This window comes from Athene cunicularia (genome assembly GCF_003259725.1).
Source record: "Athene cunicularia isolate RWA chromosome 23 unlocalized genomic scaffold, athCun1 chr23_part1, whole genome shotgun sequence".
NCBI lineage: Eukaryota > Metazoa > Chordata > Aves > Strigiformes > Strigidae > Athene > Athene cunicularia.
The window spans coordinates 3,616,970-3,636,686 of record NW_020799130.1 but is presented as its reverse complement, the minus strand read 5'-3'; the positions used below and the strand labels follow the sequence as shown (position 1 = coordinate 3,636,686).

General features: G+C 45.1%; 1 protein-coding gene across 1 annotated transcript in view; it reads right to left on the bottom strand.

Moving 5' to 3' along the window:
* MAN1C1 (mannosidase alpha class 1C member 1) overlaps positions 1 to 18,251 on the bottom strand; it is a 43,177-nt gene extending 24,926 nt beyond the window's left edge. Inside the window, exon 1 of the mRNA XM_026863294.1 lies at positions 18,155 to 18,251. Within this exon, the coding sequence (XP_026719095.1) occupies positions 18,155 to 18,251 (97 nt within the window). The remainder of the gene's footprint in view (positions 1 to 18,154) is intronic.
* Positions 18,252 to 19,717: the final 1,466 nt, after the last annotated feature.

The following is a 19,717-nucleotide window of genomic DNA, read 5'->3' as shown; positions in this document are numbered from 1 at the left end:
AGCAATACAAAGGTTCATCTCTTCTTGAGCTGAAGGAGGGTCTGTACCACCCTGTCCCGAGCCACAAGTGCATTTGCTCTTTTGTGCACAAAAAGAATGGAGACATCCATGTAGGCAACAAGGCTGCTCTGTTCCTACTTCCACCCACCCAGAGGAACGAGCCTCCACCCGCTTCCTTGTGAACACTGCCACAGAAATCACTAACAAACGTTACATTAATTAACATAATTCTTGTGAAAGGTGCTGAATGGAGCACTCCACGGGGAGGAGATGGCATTGTGCACACACCGTACCCCCACAGCCTCGGTGGGAATGTCCTTTAATGCCAGTCTGGAGGAGCAAGACCGTTCGAGCAATAAATTCTCAGAAGGGCCTTCATGGGAATTAATGGCAGCGTTATCTCTGAAAACCACAGATAAAGCCTGTAGCAGCTCATTCTACTCTGGGGTAGATAATCTGAATAGAAGGGCTCACCCTCTTCTCCTACCCCTGACTCATCCCTGCTGCCTGCCAGCTTAGGGGTTTGTTAAAGCCACTTGCAGCAAGAGTTTATAAACCAAAACACAATTCCAAAGGCTCATTAGGAGGTTTAACGTGTGTTCTCCGGGCCAAAGGTGGAACACTTTGACAGACATATGCCAATCTCAACAACCAAAGGAACTACCAGGTACCAAAGCTTCCAGGCTGCCCGGGGAGCTGCCAGCCAGGCTCCTCCTGCCAGGCAAGGGGCAGCCCTCGCCGACCCCCCTGCGGAGCCCAGGGCAGAGGAGAGGAGCTGCCACCACAGCCTGCAGCTCCTCGGCCCCCAACAGAAAGATCTGCATCGGCTGTGAGCCCACGGACTATGGCCAAGAAGTGACAGATACGCAGTCCCGATCGCAACCTGAACGAGGACTGTGAAGGGTGAAAACTCCAAGTCAGGCAAGTGGGGAACCTACAAGTAAGAGGTGGGGTCCCCCCTTGGCACACGTGCAGATGGGTGAATCTCGTGAACATCCCACAGCCCTGCTCTCCTTCAGCGTTCCAGCAAGCCAGCGTGTGGAGGAGAAAAGGGAACAGCTTTCTTCTCAAAGTACAGTTTAAAGGGAGGCCATGAGGGCTGATCAAAGGTGGAGAATATCTACCCTACCACCTGCCAAACATGTAAGGGCTAATTAAGGCTTGAAAAGCACTGCGAAGTACCAAGCAGGGACTAAGTATAACTGCAGTAACAATCACAATCGCTGCTGCATCTGTGAACTTCCTTTTAGTTACCCATTATCTGCAAATCAAACCCACCAATTTAGGCAGAAACAGGACAATCAAACACGCTGGCGTCAGGTACACAACAGAAACTGCACGTTTGATCATTAGTAGAGCAATACGAGTTTACATCTGACTCACTGAAGATTTCATGACCCACCAAATCCACAAGCGAAATTCAACCCATGTGAACACTTGGCATCTGCTCGCGTTTACAGCCCAGCCTTGCCTGTGAACAGCAAGGGATGGCCACGTTGTACGGGCTACGGTGGATCCAGACATTGCTCACGCAGCACAGATGAGCTCCCCCATTGGAAGGGGCCCAGAAAACAGGATTACATCCTTCAGGAAGTAAGATGAGCAAAAGACAAAGTCTTCACACCAAAGAATTGGCTTTTATCAGGAGACTGTGACATTATCCTGGGTTTAGCTCTCTTTCAGTCTCTGTGGGAGCTACACAGAACAGAAGACAGTCACGTCAGAGAAAGCCACAACTTTTCATACGGCTTCTTGCAGCCAAGGTCAAAACCTTCAGCTTGAAAGAACCTCTGCCTCCACCCTCTGCACCCCGCAGGCAGACAATAGCAAGCTGAGATGCACAGTACTGGGTCGGTCTCTCTTAACAGCAACTACATGGGTGAGGAGTGAGCAGGGACTGAAGGAAAGGACAAAAATTAAGAAAGGGGACAGAACCAGCCTATGAAGAAAGAAAAATGAAAAACAAAGAGACTGCAGAACGCTTGCAAGAGCATCCAGGATATTTTCAATGCGTTCCCTTGGCACCAGAAAATAGATTGTGGTTTTTGCTGTGCTCAGAAAATGTTTTGTCTTCCCCTGCTCTGCTCCTGCTCTATCAGTTCAAACTGCTAAAGTGTTGCCCGTGACTGAGGAAATCTGTCAGCCTTCTGGGCCGTGGAGCCTGAGCCTCATGCCATCTTCTCAGCCCATCCAGCTGCCAGCGAAACAAAGCCCCATCACACTCCGTCCAGGGGGAAGGGGGCCCGGGGTCCGTAGGCTGCTCTAATAAGGTGTCAGTGACTCACTGACAAGAGAGGAGACAATAGTTAGGCAACAGGGTGACTCACTGGTAACAAAGCACGATTCATTTACCTTCATCCTACCTCTGAGGCTTTACATAAAGCAGGATGCAGAACAGCAGGCCCGAAGAGAAGGGACAGCCAGTGCAGCAGCCCACATTCGAGGACTTCTCTCCAGAACCTCGCAGAACCCCCTCCCGTGCTCCCTGCACCAGCTCACAGAGCTGAACCGAGCCCTCGCTCTTCCTTCTGGCTTTTCCACCTCCATTCCTACAAAGTCCAACCAGCTCTGCTCCCTGATGCCTGCTGCTTTTCAGGCTCAAAGAGTGCCCCTTTGTCAAAATCAGTCTTGTGTGCGTTTGGTTTTCTTTTTGCTTTGTTGTTGTTTTTTTTTTTTGTTTGTTTTGTTTTGGTTTTTTTTTGGTGGGAAGTTACTCAAGCTCTAGGAAGGAATTTTGGTCAAACCGAAATACCTCCTGGGGGTGAGGTATTTGCAGGCTGGGGATCTACATGTTCAAGTCCTTTTGCTATCAGTCTTAGTACACAGACCCACACCTGCTTCTCCCAGTGGGTGAACAGGAGGCCTAACCCCAGGACATACTCAGCCTCTACAGCTCAGTAAATGTTTGATTTTCAAGACAAAGTGGAGCAGCTGTGATGGGAGGGACAGAGAGAGTTGCCTTCCCTCACTCCCCTCTTCCCAAAATAGCCAGCTTGGAGTATCACAGGCCAGATATGAGACTTGAAGGGCTCCCAGCTGCAAGTCTGTCCCTTGAGAGTCTTTAAAAAAAGCTGTAAAAGTGATGCTTCAGCAAATGAGTAGCTAAGAGTGGGGTCTTTAATAGCCCTCTTCCTCAGGAAGGAGAAATGCCTTTTACCAATGGCTTTGCCTGACTCCCACAGCCGTTCTGTGTCCTGGGAACCACTAAGCGTGATGGCTTGCAGGTGTGTGATCTGAAGTGTGGCTGCCCTGCTGCAAAGCCAAAATGGCACGTACATCACACGCAACGAGGCCGCCTCCCTGTCTGAACTCTCACCAGCTTTGCTATCTCGGTGCGAGGAACAACGGTGACTGCAGTGTGTGCCTGGATGCAGTGCCTTTGCAACACTGGAAAGGGCACAAGGATTCCCAAGCAGCAGGAGTAGAAGTCTCTTCAGCAGCTTTCCAATACTCTCTCCCCGATGTCAGGGTTCAGCTCAAATAAAATTCTCCTTTGGGCCATATCACCTGTGTTTAGAGAGCCACATACCCCTGCTGTTGCTATTATGCTGCTGTTCTGAACTGTCTGTCACAGAGATGGATGGAAGCCCGAACTGACCTCACCAACACACCTATTCCGCAGGCAGTGCCTAAGCACTGGAGCAAGCAAAGAGGTTAAGAAATATCATCTCTAATGACACGGAGACTAAGACCCAGGGGGCCTGGTCCTGCCATTTGGCAAACAATCCTTTATGAAGTTTTTCAGTGAACAGAAACCGAATCCTTCATTTTCAACAAAGCCACTTAAAATAAAATAAATAAATAAATCTGTACAACAGTGCATTGTGCCAATGCTTAAAATGAACAGCACAAGTCATTAGGAAGCTATCATACTTAATCTTGCATATAGCAGGACTGTTTAAATGCTACAGAACAGAGAGTTTCCAATAGCTTTTTGCTAACTTTAATAACCAAGTTCACAACTGAAAGGCAGGAGCGAAAGGGGGAGGAATTTAGATCAGCGCAATGTAAACCGAGATCAAAAATGAAAGGTCTTGACTCCCACTGTTCTGATGTCAAATCATATTTGTCAAAACAAAAATTAGTGCTGAAATCTTGTTTGGAATAAAAATTAGGATGCAGTTTCTATGAAACATGATGAACTTGTTAACCGTTGAGGCACAAAGGACTCCAGTTACTGGTTATTTGTCTTCACCTCTTGGGGTGCAGGCGACGCAGGGCAAAACAAGAACTGAAAACACCGAGATCCCTTCTTCTGGTTATGTTGGTGCTGAAGGCTTCAAAAGATTGAACTGGCTTTGATTAAAATCAGTGCCTTGTTAAAACAGGAGTTTGAAAAGCGACCATCTCTGAGCGCTGCTTTTCTTGTTCTTTTTGGTTCTTTTTCTCACTGATAGTGCTTGGAGACCAGACTGAACTTTTGACATTTATCCAGAGATTTGTGTGAGAAAGCCTGGGAGCACGTCACCAGACAGCTTCTGGGTGGTGGCATACTGTCGAATTCGGGGGGAAATCTACACAGAGACTTCTTACACAGCTCAGGATCAGCTTGGCAACAAAGTAAACTGTGAAAATCACTGCACAGTTTCTTGAAAAGTCTGCTTCGCAGTGAAGATTTGCCAGTCCTCTCTGCTGAGTGCTCCGGGTCAGGAAGAACAAGTGGTTGGGAGCCTGGAACTCCTCAGATAGGATCTGGGTTTAGGCCAGAGCTCCCTGCTTGCTCTGGGTCTTAGTTTCTTTTGCCAGCAAAAAAGCAGGAGGCATTTTCCCCCCCCACCACCCCCAAGTTGAAAAAGAGTTTAAATAAAGTGCTGGTTAGAGAAATAAAAATACTTTTAAATCCACGTTCAGGAAAGGTGCTGCAGCACGCTGACTGAAGTTTGAGCCTGTTCTACTCAGTTCCAGTTCCAGCAAGACAAGAAACAAGAATCACCAGACCACAAGGCGCTAAGCAAAGAGCCCCTCGTGCACTGGGCTGCTCCCGTACCAGCTGCTGTCTCACCACCTCTGCTGAGCACGTTAGTTGACCCACCATCATCTGACCTGGCGCTTCTGTCTCCATTTGCCCTAAGCACCTTGCACGAGCCATGCACCTGCCCTCTGGAATGGCATTGCTGGCCACCAACACTCCTGCTGGTTCGTTTTTTAACTTTTCTTTTCATAATCATCCTCTAGCATGGAGACCTTACACTGGTTATCAGCACTGGAAGACACACTCCAGTTCCAGAGGATATTCTCGAGTAGAACGACAATTTGCTCACGTTGCAAGTAGGATCAAGCCAGTTGTCAGTGATCTCTAGGTCAGGGCTGGTACCATTTGTTCTGCTGACACAAATTCAATGGAAAATCCAAATTAAACTAGGAAACGGGTTGCAGGCTTTTCCAGGAAGAAAAAAAAATTCTCAGTTAAGTCTCATTACAACCTGGCCCTTCAGCTGCCTATGAACTGTACCTACATACTGCAGCTGAAGCCTGCAAAGTCAACACCATCAGACCTGAGTTACGGCCTTGCCACTGTGTCTTATTTATTGAGGCTTTTGTCTGTGAACCTGATAGCTGTAACAGAGCAACTTTATTCCCTTTATTTAAGGTAAACTAAACAAATTACATCTGAGCAACAAGGTAGCAGCATAGAGAGATAAAGAGGACAAAAAAAGTACTCCAAGAATTAGAAAAGATCTATTTCTTTTTTTATCAGCACATTCTCCTGCAGAGAAAAAAAAAAAAAAAAGTCCATTAGCTTTTCAGCAACCTCATTTTTCTTTGCTTTCCAAATAAACCACTGCACCTACACTTCAGGGACTTCATCAGAAAACACTTCATATCCAAGGTTATATTCCTGTCTTCTTCATATTTATCTTCCCCACTCTCCTCTCCAGGTATTGGTCAAAAGGTCACACCCCAAATACTCTCCACCCCACGCGTGCTGCCCTGACGAACAGAGCAGGGGGTGGCTCTGCAGGAGAGCAGACCCACCTCGCAGAGCCCTTGGTCTCTGGCAGCTCACCGGCAGTTGCCACGGGCAGCTCCGTGCCCTGCTCCCCTACCGACCTCAGCCGTGAGCGGCCATCGGTGGAGCTCTTGGGGCAACACGCTGGGCACTGCCATGCTCCCAGCTCACTAACCGCCCTAGTTCTGGTTACCTGCAGATCCTGCCTCTCCCTGGCATTTGCAGGGGTAACAGACACGGGGGGGGCAGTGCCAAGCTCCCCGAGATCCCAACAAACCACCCTTGATTTCAGTTTATGTTGACGTGCCATGCCTGATCTCTTCCACTTCATGATTCCGGAGAGATTTGGCTCTGTAGCTGACAGAATGATGACCCGGCTTTGTAGGCTACCAACTGGCACTCATCGCTTCAGCTATCAATTATCTGATCCCGGAGATGCTAATTTTCTTGCAGTTCTGGAAGAAATACTTAGTGGATCCATCAGAAACCCATGCGCTTTACTAGACACAGGGACAATGCTGAGGTCACTGCCGCTAAATCAGCAAAAAACCTAGTCCTAGACACTGTAGGGTGTACAACGTCACACTTGCCCCAACTAAGGAGAGGTCAAAGGGCTGATCATTCCCTGAAAAGATGCTTAGAAACAGAAGGGCAACTCATCCTGGAGCACGTGGCTTGGAAGAAGCAGAGCCTATGGTATATCGGAGTGTGCAAAGAGACTAAAAGGTTAACACCGCCTTGAAAGAGTCATCGGCCAAACAAGGATGACCCACCTCCCACCTAAAGGCAAGGAATTTTGAAGACTGGCATTAGGGAGACCACCCAAACATCTGGGCTCCAAGATAGCTCAGTCTATTTTCCATTGTCAACAGGAGCCATCTGAGTTCACACGAAGCGGTAATGAATCACGGTTCCACCTGCACTGCACAATGGGTGTTAGCATATGTGCTGCACAGTTTCTAGGTAAATCTGGCATCACGGAGAAGCATCTTGAAGTGTTGGCTTTTAGGCTGCTATGATCAAATTTAATACAGAATGTGTTCCAGCTGGGGAAGAAATAGCTTTTTTGGATTACAAACCACTCATGTTTTTCAAATATCAATTTCCCCTGAAGAATTAAGTCTATCATTCAAACTGAACTAGCAATGGCAGCTCTCCCCTGAACAAGTGATGGGTGAGAGAGAGAAAAAGAGAGCTCATGCTCATTTAGGAACATGGCAAAGTAGACTGTGTCTACAGGAGATCAGCCTGGTGCGAACGGGTTAGAAATATTCTTATTATGCACGGAAAAAAAAAAAAAAAAAGAAAGGTGTACAGCATAAAAATGAATTGCTTGTCATAGTAACAGCCCTTCAGATAGCTACTTCCTTCAGTGGAAGGGGAGAGAAGATATATGATAAGCACCTATTGCCAACTGATTCTTAAGTATTTAATACTTGGCAGCAGCTCCCCAGTTTAATCCTCTTTTCCTCTGTTTCTCCAACCATCTTTCATCATTTAGAGATCCTCCAGCAACAGGCACTGTCCCATCACTGCATGACTCCAAACCTCCTGGAGCTCAAATCAAACCGTTTCTATTCAGAAGTGTCATAGCAGAGGAAACGGTTTGACTGAGCCTCAGGAACACAATCCCTGATACAGGAGAGAGACTGCAAATCCACTCTCCACGTGCATCCAATCCGTTTCCCATGACACACGGATTCTATTGCAGGCAGACTATGTCGGCTAAGGAGAGCTCAGTGGAAAATTGAAAGCAATAATCATTCAAATGCTCCTTCGGGAAAGAGGTTTTCTCCTTTGTTTGGGCAACAGGGCTCAGATGTCAGCGAAGCAGAGGTAATTACTTCTGGCAAAGATAGGCAATTTGACAAGCAAGGAGTAATGCTGGGACCAACAGTTCGAGAAGGTTAAGCAGAAGACAACAGGAGCAACACTGGCAGGGCAACACACTGCCGGTCTCTCCTCTTCTGGATGTTTGAAATTAATTTTAGACTGGTTAAAGGTAATCTGATTATATATTATTTACTGCTCCTTCGCATACCTCCTCGAGGACTGGCATCATTTAATGTGAGGGGTCCCAACAGGCCTATTAAAACAAACACACACATCCTACCTGCAACTATTATCCACGGACTCCAAGAGACACGGGTAGCAGTTAAACAAGCAGAGACTGCTAATTCATCTTAGAATTCAAGGGAGAAACTCTTTGTTATAATAATCAAGAATAATGTGCCCTTCTATCTTCCAAACACACTTCCCAAAAAGTGGCTATGGCAGATGTGTTATGACAGCACGGGAGAGAGATGCAGCTTATAACTCTAGACAGCATTTTTCCCTCAGTAGATAAGATCTGCTCTGGAGGGGCTTTGCAGAACAGACAGTGCGTTCTAGTTTGGGTTATAAAACTGCTCATCCTTGACATGCTTTTATCTATAGTCCAGAGAAGCAAACATCACCTCCCATAGTGCAGACAGAAATGATCTGGTCCTTAACACAAGCCCAGGTGTGAGAGAAGAATACAGAGATACGGGAATGAAACTGTTCTTTGCCTCAGAATTAATAGAATTAATTATGCTGTTTAGAATGCAACAGAATGGGAGGTGCTGGGCCTGGACATCTGCTATCAGTCCAGATACTGCTCACAATCTGAGCTAAGATCCCTAATAATCAACAATGAAAGAATCTAAACACATTTTATTTGTGAATGCAATGGGTCAGGAGAATGCAAATGGTCCATTATATGTCTCAGCTGATGAGCAGGAACACATCAAGCCATGGTAACTCCATCACTTGGAGCCATCTGCCCATATTCTTCCTTTTCTCTCCTATATTGTTCAAGTCACACCGAGATGACCCTGGCTGAAAGACTCCAAATGCTCTCCAGTATGTTGCTTGACAGGATTAGATATCAAAATAATCTTAGCGAATTGGGAAAATAGTCTGAAATAACCAGGATGCAATTCAATAAGGACACACAACGTATTTCACCCTGAGGGAAGAACAACAAACCACAAAGCATACGGAATAAATGGTTAGACAGCAGTCTGCAGAAAATGGTACCGAGGCTACAGCAGATCACAAATTCAGCTTAAATCAACAATGTTGTAATGTTGCAAAAATGAGCAAAACCCACCCCAGGACGGGTGAATAAAGTGTGTCATGTGCAAGCCATGAAAGGGCTCTTGCACCCCACTCTGCACAGGTAAAGCCTCAACCAAGACACAGCACCCACTTCAGGAAACATTTGGCTCATCTGGAGACTTTGGGGGAACAGCAGCACTGAGGAGAAGGCCACGGAAGGTGACCTACCATTAAACTTGGAAAGCTCTGGGGTTGCTCAGCCTTGAGGGGAAAAGACTGAAGGGAGCTTGGCAGTATTTTGCAAAAACACAGAGAGATGCTGCAAGGAATAAGATGGTAAACCCTTCTCCACATCCACAGGGAGAGGCCAAGAAGTCGCAGCTTAACTCTCCATGGGAGAGCGAGGTCAGACACCAGTACAAGCTCTAAAACTGTAAAGCACTGATGCAGAATGCCCGCGATGACTTTCCAACATGGGGTAGCTTAGGGATGCCTGAAGAAAGGGAAGGACTAAATGACCTCTCACTGTTTCTTCCTCATTCTGTGATTACTCACCAAGATGAATGAGAACTGCAGGTCTCCAAAAAGCCTCATGAAGATGCCCTTTGGAGAGGCACCAAAGTGATTCCGAGGGAAGGAAGTGCTACATAAAATGCTTGGTGATGGCTCGATTCCCTGTAAACCCCCAAAGCTACCTTAGTGACAGAGTACATCACAGTTACAATTTTGGATGTACACAGAAGTCAGGAAATTAAAAACGCTGGTTCCCACAGCAACCAGGATGCAGCTTGCCAAGAGAGAAGGAATGTTCTAGCCTAGTCACAAGGTGTCAATTTTAATACCTGAAGGCCATTTCCACTTCCAGATGCCTGAAGAAGGCCTCTGTGAAGTCAACGAAAGCTCTCTGCTCTCATGTACGGGAAAAACTTGATCCTCAGTTTCTTTGTTCCTGAATTACCCGCTCCCTCCTGCAGAGCACCGCACAGATTTGAGTTTGGAAATTAAGATGAGAGACAGAGAAATCAAGGCTGCTGCAAAGACCATCATCAGGAATGCTGTGATCTTGGACCACGCTACGCTTTAGTATTCACAGAATTTGTGCTCCCCCATCCTCCAGCTCTGTGAGGAAATGATATCCCTATGTAATCATGTATTCATGATTACATTCATAAAAGCACTGTGGTGAGAAATAGGCGTAACTTAGGTGTTCTTAATTGCATGTTTGTATCAGAGCAAGGATATTATGGGTATATTGAAATTTGTACGGAAACAACCTCTGCCTTTAGAACTTTCTCCTGAAACACCTTCATTTTCCTGCACTGAGTTTTTTCCTTTCCTTTTTTTTTTTTTTTTTCTTTTTTTTTTTTTTTTTTTTTTTCTCTTTTGGGAGCTGCATATAAAGTGTGTTAGGGTGCAGTAGATTTTTTGAGAATAAAACATCAGAAGAAGGATGAACAATTTTAGTAAGACCAGAAAAATCCTCCCTGTTTTTTTCACTGGTGCCTCAAGCAAAGGCTAAGGGATTTTCTTGAACTTCCCCAAAAAATTCTCTCTGGAGACAAGAACAATCCTGAGAGGCTAAAAGATAGTATTTTTAAAAAGGATAAAGGTCTTCAAACGACAAGTGCCTACCACAATATTCTGAACACATATATCCAACCTTGAAACCAGTGACAAATCTGAAAGTTGACGTCCTATGGGATGATGTTAAACCCACTGATTAAATGAGGTAAGAGACTTCTCTCGTCCCAAAAGGCAGCAGAGATGAAAAAAAAATATCGGAAACAAGTACCTGGAAAAAATTACAGAAAAGGAAATTCTGTAGCAGGAGCCATATGAAATGTGATCTCCTGAAGGTGAATAAAAAAAATGTCAAAATCTAACACTCATCCAGACGAATATCCAATGAGATACATAATGAAGGCGGCAAGAAACCAGCAGTAGCACAGAAAGAGATATGATAAAGCAATTAAGTTCTAAATGTGCAATCTAACACAGCAAAGCCAGTTCTGAACCCGCCTAATCTCCTCAGAAGTTTCAGGAGTGGGGAAGGAGTGAATTAAAAACAAAGGAGGCAAGTGGGGGTTTTGCTACACAGTTTGTAACTACCCATTTCCTCTGAATAAACAACGAAAAGCTAGATACAGAGGGATGAAGATAAGAAACCCAGAATTCTTGAGATATTTCCAACATAAAAAGGCACAGCTGAAAGTACATTTAAAATACATTCGTAACTTGCTCGGATTTTTTATGTAGTTTCTGGTAGCGCGTGCCTGCACGTGAGCTTGTGTCTGCAGTGGAAATTATGTAAAGCATCTCATGGCAAACGGTGGGTAGAAGACAAACAGCCCTCAGCATTTCTGAAAGATGTGTTCTGACCAAAGCAGAGGTAGCTGTGTCGTCAGGAGCTCCAAGTCTGGTATTCAGCTCTCTATATTCCGTGTTATTATCAATTCTGCCCAAAGGGGACCATTAAGATCCTTGGAGTGGATGCTGGATGTTAGTTGAAGCCAGTTGGAAGTGCCAAGCCTCCAACTCGGTTTTTGCTGTGGAGTTGCCACCAACGCCTCCGTAATCCAGAGAAGAATCGGTGAGCAGTCCAACTACACCCACTCTCAGTTGGCTGCCTTTTAATCACACGCTCAATATCTCTGAAGATTAGACAATCATTTCCGCATAATTAGTGTCCGGAATGAGGCACAAACAACATCCATAACAGGGTGAATTTAAAAAAAACAACCAAAAAAAAAAAGAAAAAGAAAAAGAAGAAAAAAAACCTTAAAGACAAGCTCACTGTATTTTGAAATGCAGCCCCCAGAGTCTGAAAAAAGGAAAGAAAAAAAAAAAAAAATAGTTGCAGCCTGGATTGTTCCCCTGTCTGCATGGTAACGGGGCTGCTCATGCGTGGCTTTGCTTCCTCCAAACCACCGTACGTTCTGCTCCTCAGCATCTCGAAACGAGGTCCCAAAGAACACTCTCTAGTCACAACATCACAACAGAATTTTCCTTCTTTTGCTGCTTTCATTTGCTACTTTAATGGCTGTTTTTCTAAATTTTTTTTTTTGTTGTTTTTTTTTTTTTTTGTTTCCTTCTCCTCTGTTTTGCTGTGCAAAGCAGTTCTGACAAATCCCAAGACTCCCTCTTACTTTTAGGCCTCATTAAACTCAAAACTGTTCAGGGTCAATGGAAAGTTCATGGAACTCATGAGGAAGCCTGGGATGATTAATGGTTTTACACTGAGATAACGTGACGTTTGCCCGGTTTCCTGCTAAAGGCAGGCTCAGACCGAACCCTTGCTGTCCAATCTTCGCAGCTGTCCTCGAGTCTAAGGGGCTGAACACGGAGACACTGCAACGTGCATCTGTGCTTTACATCTTAAGCCAAGGCTGCTCGCCGCTGAATTTTCTCAGCTTGTTCTTTGTTTTCTAAAATGTAAATCTCAGCTGAGGGGAGATGAATCTATTTGGTTCAAATAAAATATTTTCAAGAATCGCTGCCATGATGGAGCTCATTAGGTCTAGTTCTTTTTGCTTTGATAGCAAAAGTGCTTGAAGAAGGCCCATGGCCACTATACGAGACATTATTATTTTATTTTTTTTTTCCTGGTTAAACTTTTTAAATGAGTATTTCAAGCTGACAAGTTACTACCTGTCAGCTGAGCCACTGTAAAAAGCTTAAATCTCTGTGTGAGGTTTAGGGTTCAGTGGAGCCCTTCTGTTTGAGCTAATTCTTGAAAACAGCATGTTTAAAGGAAGCCACCATTCCCAGCACGGCCCAAGGTGTGAGCAGAGTGCGAACGGATCTCCTACAGTATTAATGACAACCTTGGTGTCTGGAAGGAGTGATCCTGGCAGGTGGAAAGCAGGGAAAAAAAAAAACAGAAAAAACATAACAGGGATGAATGTCAGCTCTAACATGAATCATGCAACCAATCTCTGAGTTTGATATTTGGAGGATATCCTGATTCACTGCTTCCTGCTGACAGGAATTAAGTTTGTTGCTACAGATTTCAGTGACAGCAAAAAGCCAACGTCAACTCAAAATGCCCCTCCTGAAAATAATAAAAAAAAAAAAAAAAAGATGATGAAGCCAGGGAGCAACAGTGTTCCAGCAACATCTTCATTACTATATACATTTTTCTCTTTAAAGAGCCCTTGGAGCCAACCATCTAATGTCATCTGCAATAGGCAGCAGGAATAATTCAGCATACAAATTCAGAGAGCAATTATTATTATTATTATTATTATTTTAATCACATAAAAGGACACTCCGGGGTTTTGTAATTTTGTGATCACAGGGAAAGAGACTCACAGGCAGAACAGAAAAGCTGCACCAAGTGATTGCACAATTGGAGGATACCATTTCTCTTCTGGTCGTTAGAATGTTGCTAAATTAATATTTTCATCCAATTACCTTTCCACGTTAAATATTCATACATCAACTCCCGTTGCTTCTAATTGAGGTGGGAACGTTTTCCTGCCTGCTTCACGGTTTCCTAGCTAAATCACTGATGAAGGAAGCAGCTATTCGGAAAATGTTTGGCTCAACAGGCAAGACTGGATGGTTGAAGGACTCACTGGGATGTGGAGCCTTCTGTGTCCAGTGGTGCACCTGTGGTGGTGGTCAAAGAGCACTCTACCTGCTGTTAAAAGTCGCTGTGAAAGGAGATCGGGGTGTAAGTCCAGTGGGGAGATGTCACCTGAATTTCCATCCAGATCAGAATCCGGGCAGGTCACAGTGTCACGGTGCAATGAGAAAGTCCAGTAGGATTGCACTGCATTTGCCAGGGAGAAGAAACCTCAATATATATATATATATGTATATATTCATGTGGTCACTACTTTTCTTCCCCAGCCAGCTCAAACCCATTTTTTATCTTGGAGAACCAAAATAGCACTATTTCCAGGCAACCGAGACCAATGACCTCCTGTCTTCAAAACAAACTGTCAGGACAGTTCAGGCCAAAGTTTGCGCCGAGTACACAAACCCAGCCTAAGCAGCCACTGGTCTTCCAAGAACTGTTACCCAGCAGATCGCCCTGTGTACTCTGTCAAATGAACAGCGTGGAGGGCCCTACACGAGGATGAAGTCTAAACACCTTAAATCTTTTAGGTCCAGCTGCTGTCAGATCCTTGCCATCCAGTTCTGGTGACCTGGCTGTGTCCTAAACGTGACAGTTGTCACATGGATTCACATCAGATAAAGCTAGAATGCCTCGCAAAGATGCACAAATTCAGCATATGCTGAGAGAAGCATTGGCTGTGACAAGGCAATTCATAATTTTTGGTGTGATTTCAGGGGGGGAGAGAGGAAAAAAAAAGGGGGGAAACCTAGTTAAGGATTGCTATTTTTATAATAAAATTAATATACTAATGTGCAGTTAGGTGGTGAAAAATGACTGTCTAACAGCACAGCAAGGTTCCATATTTACTTGCTGTCACTGATTTCAGAGCAAATTGGCTCAGGTTATAAGTCAAAGAAGGATTCTAGTGCTGCCAGCACTGCACACTTCAAGAGGTATCTGAAAATCGGGCTTCTTACCTTATCATTGTTAAAAGACTGTGCAATCAAAACATAACTGACAATTCAGCTGATGCATGAGCAGAAATAGATGCCAGCTCACTCTCCCATAGCTAGAGAAACTCTGTAAAGCTAACAGGATTTTAAAAACATTTTGTCAGAAAAATAAGTGGCTATGACAGACCCAGGGAGCGGGCAGAATAATAATTCAGCTATCTAATGCTGGGTATCACAGTGACAGGTGCATTTCAAGTGCTGCGCTACATAATACGGTTGCCCTCTCCAGCAGCCTCACTCCAAGGAATTCAACATGCTTTGCAAACATCAATTAAATTAATGCTCACAACGCCAAAGACTGGAATGCTGAGATGCTGGAGTAAGAAGGGTTAAAATAAGTAGATGAGCACTGGGAACAGAATACATACCTGCGGATCTCGAGTCCTCACCCTCAGCCACGAGCCCAGCTGGGCTATTTTTCTTAAATGCCTCTCCTAAACAAGTACGTTTTGGGCCTGATTCTAACAGTGCCTAGATATTCTGCAGCTCTCCCTTGAGTTAGCTGAAGTACGGAGAGAAATTCTGCAGATCATCCTGAAAACCCTACAGTTGTGCAGTCGTTCACATTGCAGCCTTGTGGTGCAGGTTTTTATTCTCAGAGAGATCATCCTTCCACTCTACTAGTGTGCTTTGCCCATTTCCATGGCATAATTTCCAGGGAAATCATCACACATCTGAAATGGCTGCAAGTCTAAAACATGTTTACCCACCGGAGGGCATGGGATGGGATGTTTAGCATGGCGCATCTCATCACAAGCATCACAGATGAATAAATAACACTTATGAAAGAATCACAGCTAACGGGTTTAAGGAAAGGGCTTTCAAGTTGCAATGATTATAAATGACAGCAATCAGAAGACTTCTGTACAAGTAAGCTACGTTCAGAATATGAGAGAATCCTGATAAGTTGATGCACTAGGAACAGGATCTGGAGAGCATCAGTCACAAGGAGGAACGTAAAACCAAGTTACCAGATCAAAGTCCAAGTGAGTGGGAACACTGCCTTCCAGGGCATGTACCAGTCCAGCACTTACTTGGGTAGTGGGCCAGTCTGATCTCTGAAAAAATATGGAAATGGGACAGATAGTCCCCGAGATGTGAGCTGCCACCTCCCAAAGCAGAGGAGAAAGGAGATTAGCTAGGGTCGAGATACAAGAGTCCTTCTGCCTGTGATTTTCCTGACATCGGGGCAGGCATCGGGGAGGGATGCCAGCTCATGGCTGTTAAGAGAAGCAGAATGCTAGCAGGAGCACAAGGTGACTGTTTATTTTGTATTTCTACTTTGATTAGAGAGAATATTTGATAAAGAGCAGCTCCCCTGCTTCCCCCAGGGTGAGGCAGCTAAACTGAAGGCTAGGCTACAAGTGAGCATCACATCCACAACAGGAAAATGTATCACCCTTCAAGAACTCGATTGCTTCTCATGCACACAAACATACTTGAAAATAGCCCCAAAGAGGTTCCTTCCCTCCCACATGGAAGCAGCTGCGGAGAAATCTCAGTTTAATATTGACACCTCCAGCCTGGAGAGTACTCGATTTGCCTCATCACATATGCAGTTTGGAATAAAAAGATGCATGATGTGACACGAGGGGCAATGGGCAACAATGAAGAAGGCGAAGAGTGCCCTGTCCTAATTTCTAAAAGTCTCTGGAGACCAGAGGGACAGCAGGCTGCAGCTATGGCTTGCCTAATGTTTCTGTTCTTTACCAAGAGCAGTTAAAAGGAGGAAAAACCTATTAAGAGGCTGAAATGTACCATGTACCTTCTTTTCTGCAATTGTCTGCAAATCCTTGAGCTCCAAAGAATTTTCCTTGAGAGTGCTCACAGGCATGCCACAAACAAGCATAAGTACTGCCAATTGTTTTAGCATGATAAATGCATTTAAAAGCTTTCAATATTTTTGTCTGTTTACAGGCATGCTCCTTGAGGAATTTTGACAAGCCTGCCAGAATGGAAAAGTTGCAAAATGCTTAACTTAGTGCTGAAGTTAACGCAAATTGTCAAGTAAGAAACCTGGGGTGGTGAAGGAGGGAGGCAAAGGACAAACCAACCCAAATCTCTGCTCCTGACAAAGTGAGGCTGGGGAAGAGCAGTGGCGGGTCGTACACAGCCTGTGCGAGCACAAGGGCAAAACTGCTTCCTCCAGATAGCTCAGCAATCGTTAGCACGGCTTCTGTGCAACTTCCAGCACTGCACAACCAGATTTAACCCTCCTGGTCCTTCTGCAGGAACTGAAGAGCCAAGCGCCTCATCTGGGGCAATAGAAAGACTTGATGGTGGCACCACCAGTGGAGGTTTCTCCCCGTGCTGTGGCTAAGTGAAAAGCCAGCCCTTCCTCTGCCACCTCCATCAGGGCCACCTGCCCTTGCAGTCCAGAGGCCAAACAGGGCTGCTGCTCTTCAAGGTTTTGGCCATCCTAGAAGACACGTGACGCTATTTCCACCTTCAGACCTTCCCTTTCACACACATCTCACAGCGCCCTGAAGCTGCTGAGGTCTGCGAGGGAGGCTGTGCTCAGTCTCCACACAGAGCAGGAGATCTTCACATCTACAGTCTGGAACGTGGCACGTACCTGAGGTGGAGAAGGGCTGGGACACCCAGAGAGTGCAAAACCAGCAATGGGAGTGTTTCTTCCAAGTGTCTTAGCCCAATTCCTTCGCCCTGGGGAAGTAAAGCTCACGGATAATTTGCCCACTAAAGAACTCTATTCCACCCTAATGCGGGCGAGGGACTCTGGGAGACAGTCTCTGCAAAACAGACTCCTGTGGGAAGAAGCCGAGAGACCTCTGTACAGCAAGTGCTCCCCAAGGACGGGCGGGAAAGGGCTGCTAAAGCAGATTCTGCTGCCTGCCTGACCACCACACAACCTCTGCAGGCAAGGCCAAGCTAGGGCAGAGCAGGCAGAGCGGGGAAATGCTTTGAGTGCAAATGAGGAAAAAGACAATTTATATCCCAAAAGGTCAACAAGTATCCCACCAGAACGAGCAGGGGAACAGCACTGAAATTATGTAAGTGGCTCACATAAAAAAAGGTAATCTCCTAAAAAGTAAAATTACACAAGCCAGTAAGCACATAGTATAAAGAGCCTTTAATATTCATTCACTCACTCAATATTTCATGGAATTCACATCTTGCTCAACAGTGGAGCAATGAGAGAGAAAAAGCTCAGTTTGGTCAGGTCCTGACGTCTACAAGCTTAGACAAATAGCAGCATTGTCAGGTTTGGACTGACTTCATGTTTTAATAAAGACACTGGTTGGTTTTAGCACTGTTCTCAGACACGTTTGGTGCTGGATCTGTATACAGAGGTGCTGCAGGCTGGGCACTGAGAGATGCCTGGAGGAATGAGATTCCCAGCAATGGGATATGGGTAAGTAACCCGCAGGAGCTGTGTTAAAAGTCTCACTTCATAAAAATGGAAAGAGAAGAGAGATCAAAGCTCTTACAGATACCTCACTGCACTGCAGAGAAAGGAACTGACATGGACACACGACCTTTAAAAAAAATTCAACAAAATTGCACTGAAATGGTTTCAGAACTCACCAAACATGTTACCGATGTGGCCATTCTTAGTCAGGGGTCGCAGTTCATTTTTTCCAAGTGCATATTGTTTGTAGTTATCCCAAGCAAATTTCATCATCTGTAAAAAGAAAAACTGAATGAAAGTGCTGAACAGGACGGAAAGTTTTCTGAACTTCAGCTCCGGGAATGAATGGGAGATCTCATTCACTACTCAACCTGGCAATCAATAGTCCGTTATTTATAGAACCTTAATTCACACTGAACACTGAAGTCTCAAACTCATCGCTCCTGGTGCAGAACTTGGGACTGGCACATTTCTGAAGTACCACACACTGAAATTCTGGTTTTCCCCTGGGCTGTGCAAACCAAGTGGGAATTTTAGAAAGATGTCCCCATCTCTGAATTTCTGACATTTTTCATGGAGTACCGGTATTTCAAACAGTAATTAAAACGGGCTAAAAACGTACGGCCAAAGCTGTTATGTCCCTAAGTACAGGGATGTTATCTTCTGATTTTTTGCATTTCTTTATGATAGGAAGAGTAAAACTTGATCGAACTGCAAAACCACCCACCACCTGCCCACCTTGCAGCAGTTACACCTACAGCTTGGGCAAAGCAGCACTACGGAGGCACGCAACACGCTTAATACTGTGGCGAGAAAAGGAAGAAATTGGTCTTTGCTTAAACGCTGCACAGAAATTGTCTTTCTGTTAATTAACAGAACGCATTCATAAAGGAGAAAGGGGAAATCCATGGCATTTTGATATCTTCCTATCATAACTCAAAAGTGCTTTCTTAACAGAGCCCTGCAGATGGGCTGTGTGCTTTCTGAGAAACCCCTTCCAACTCAAACAATTCCTTTCGGGACATTTGAACTGTCCTGCCCAGGCTCAGCACATTAACCTTTCCCTGAGGGCTGCAAGGCAGCGTGTTTGTGCACGTTCCAACACACACACACACCAGCACAGCTTTTTTCTGTCCTCCTGCCCCTCTGGCTCCAGCTAGTAGGAAAAATTAAGCCTACAAGTATCCTCTCTTCAGCTAGCACAGGCTAGGAGTTGTCAGGTTCTAAGGACTGCCTTAAATAAAGCTCTATTTTATAATCCACACAGCCTGGCTCTGAGCAGTGTCAGCCCCAGCATCGCAGTGACCTCTACGTTCTTTGATTCAATCCCTGGAAAAAAGTCGGATAACAAAGAGGAAGAAGGTGGCTTCAGAGAATCGACAATATTCTCCACCGCCGCTCAGCAAAGATAAAATGCTTTCCTCAAACAAGACATTTGAGAGAAAATGACAGTTTAAAACAAATCGTTCCTCCGCAGAGTGCCCCATCCAGCACCTGCAACAGCATTTACTGCTCTATTTTAGGATCAGAATATGCAGGTTGCTTTGGTCTGAAATTCCTACCGTCGTTTCAGTTTTGACTTTGGTCCTTCCCTCCAGCTGTGCGTTTCACAAACCCAACATCGCAAGCCTCTGGCAGTACCCTCCTTGATTAGCACACATACACAAAAAAGCCGAATCACCAGATTCCCCCCGCCGCCCCGTTTTAAACATCGAGCTTCCAAAGTAAAGTTTCACAGA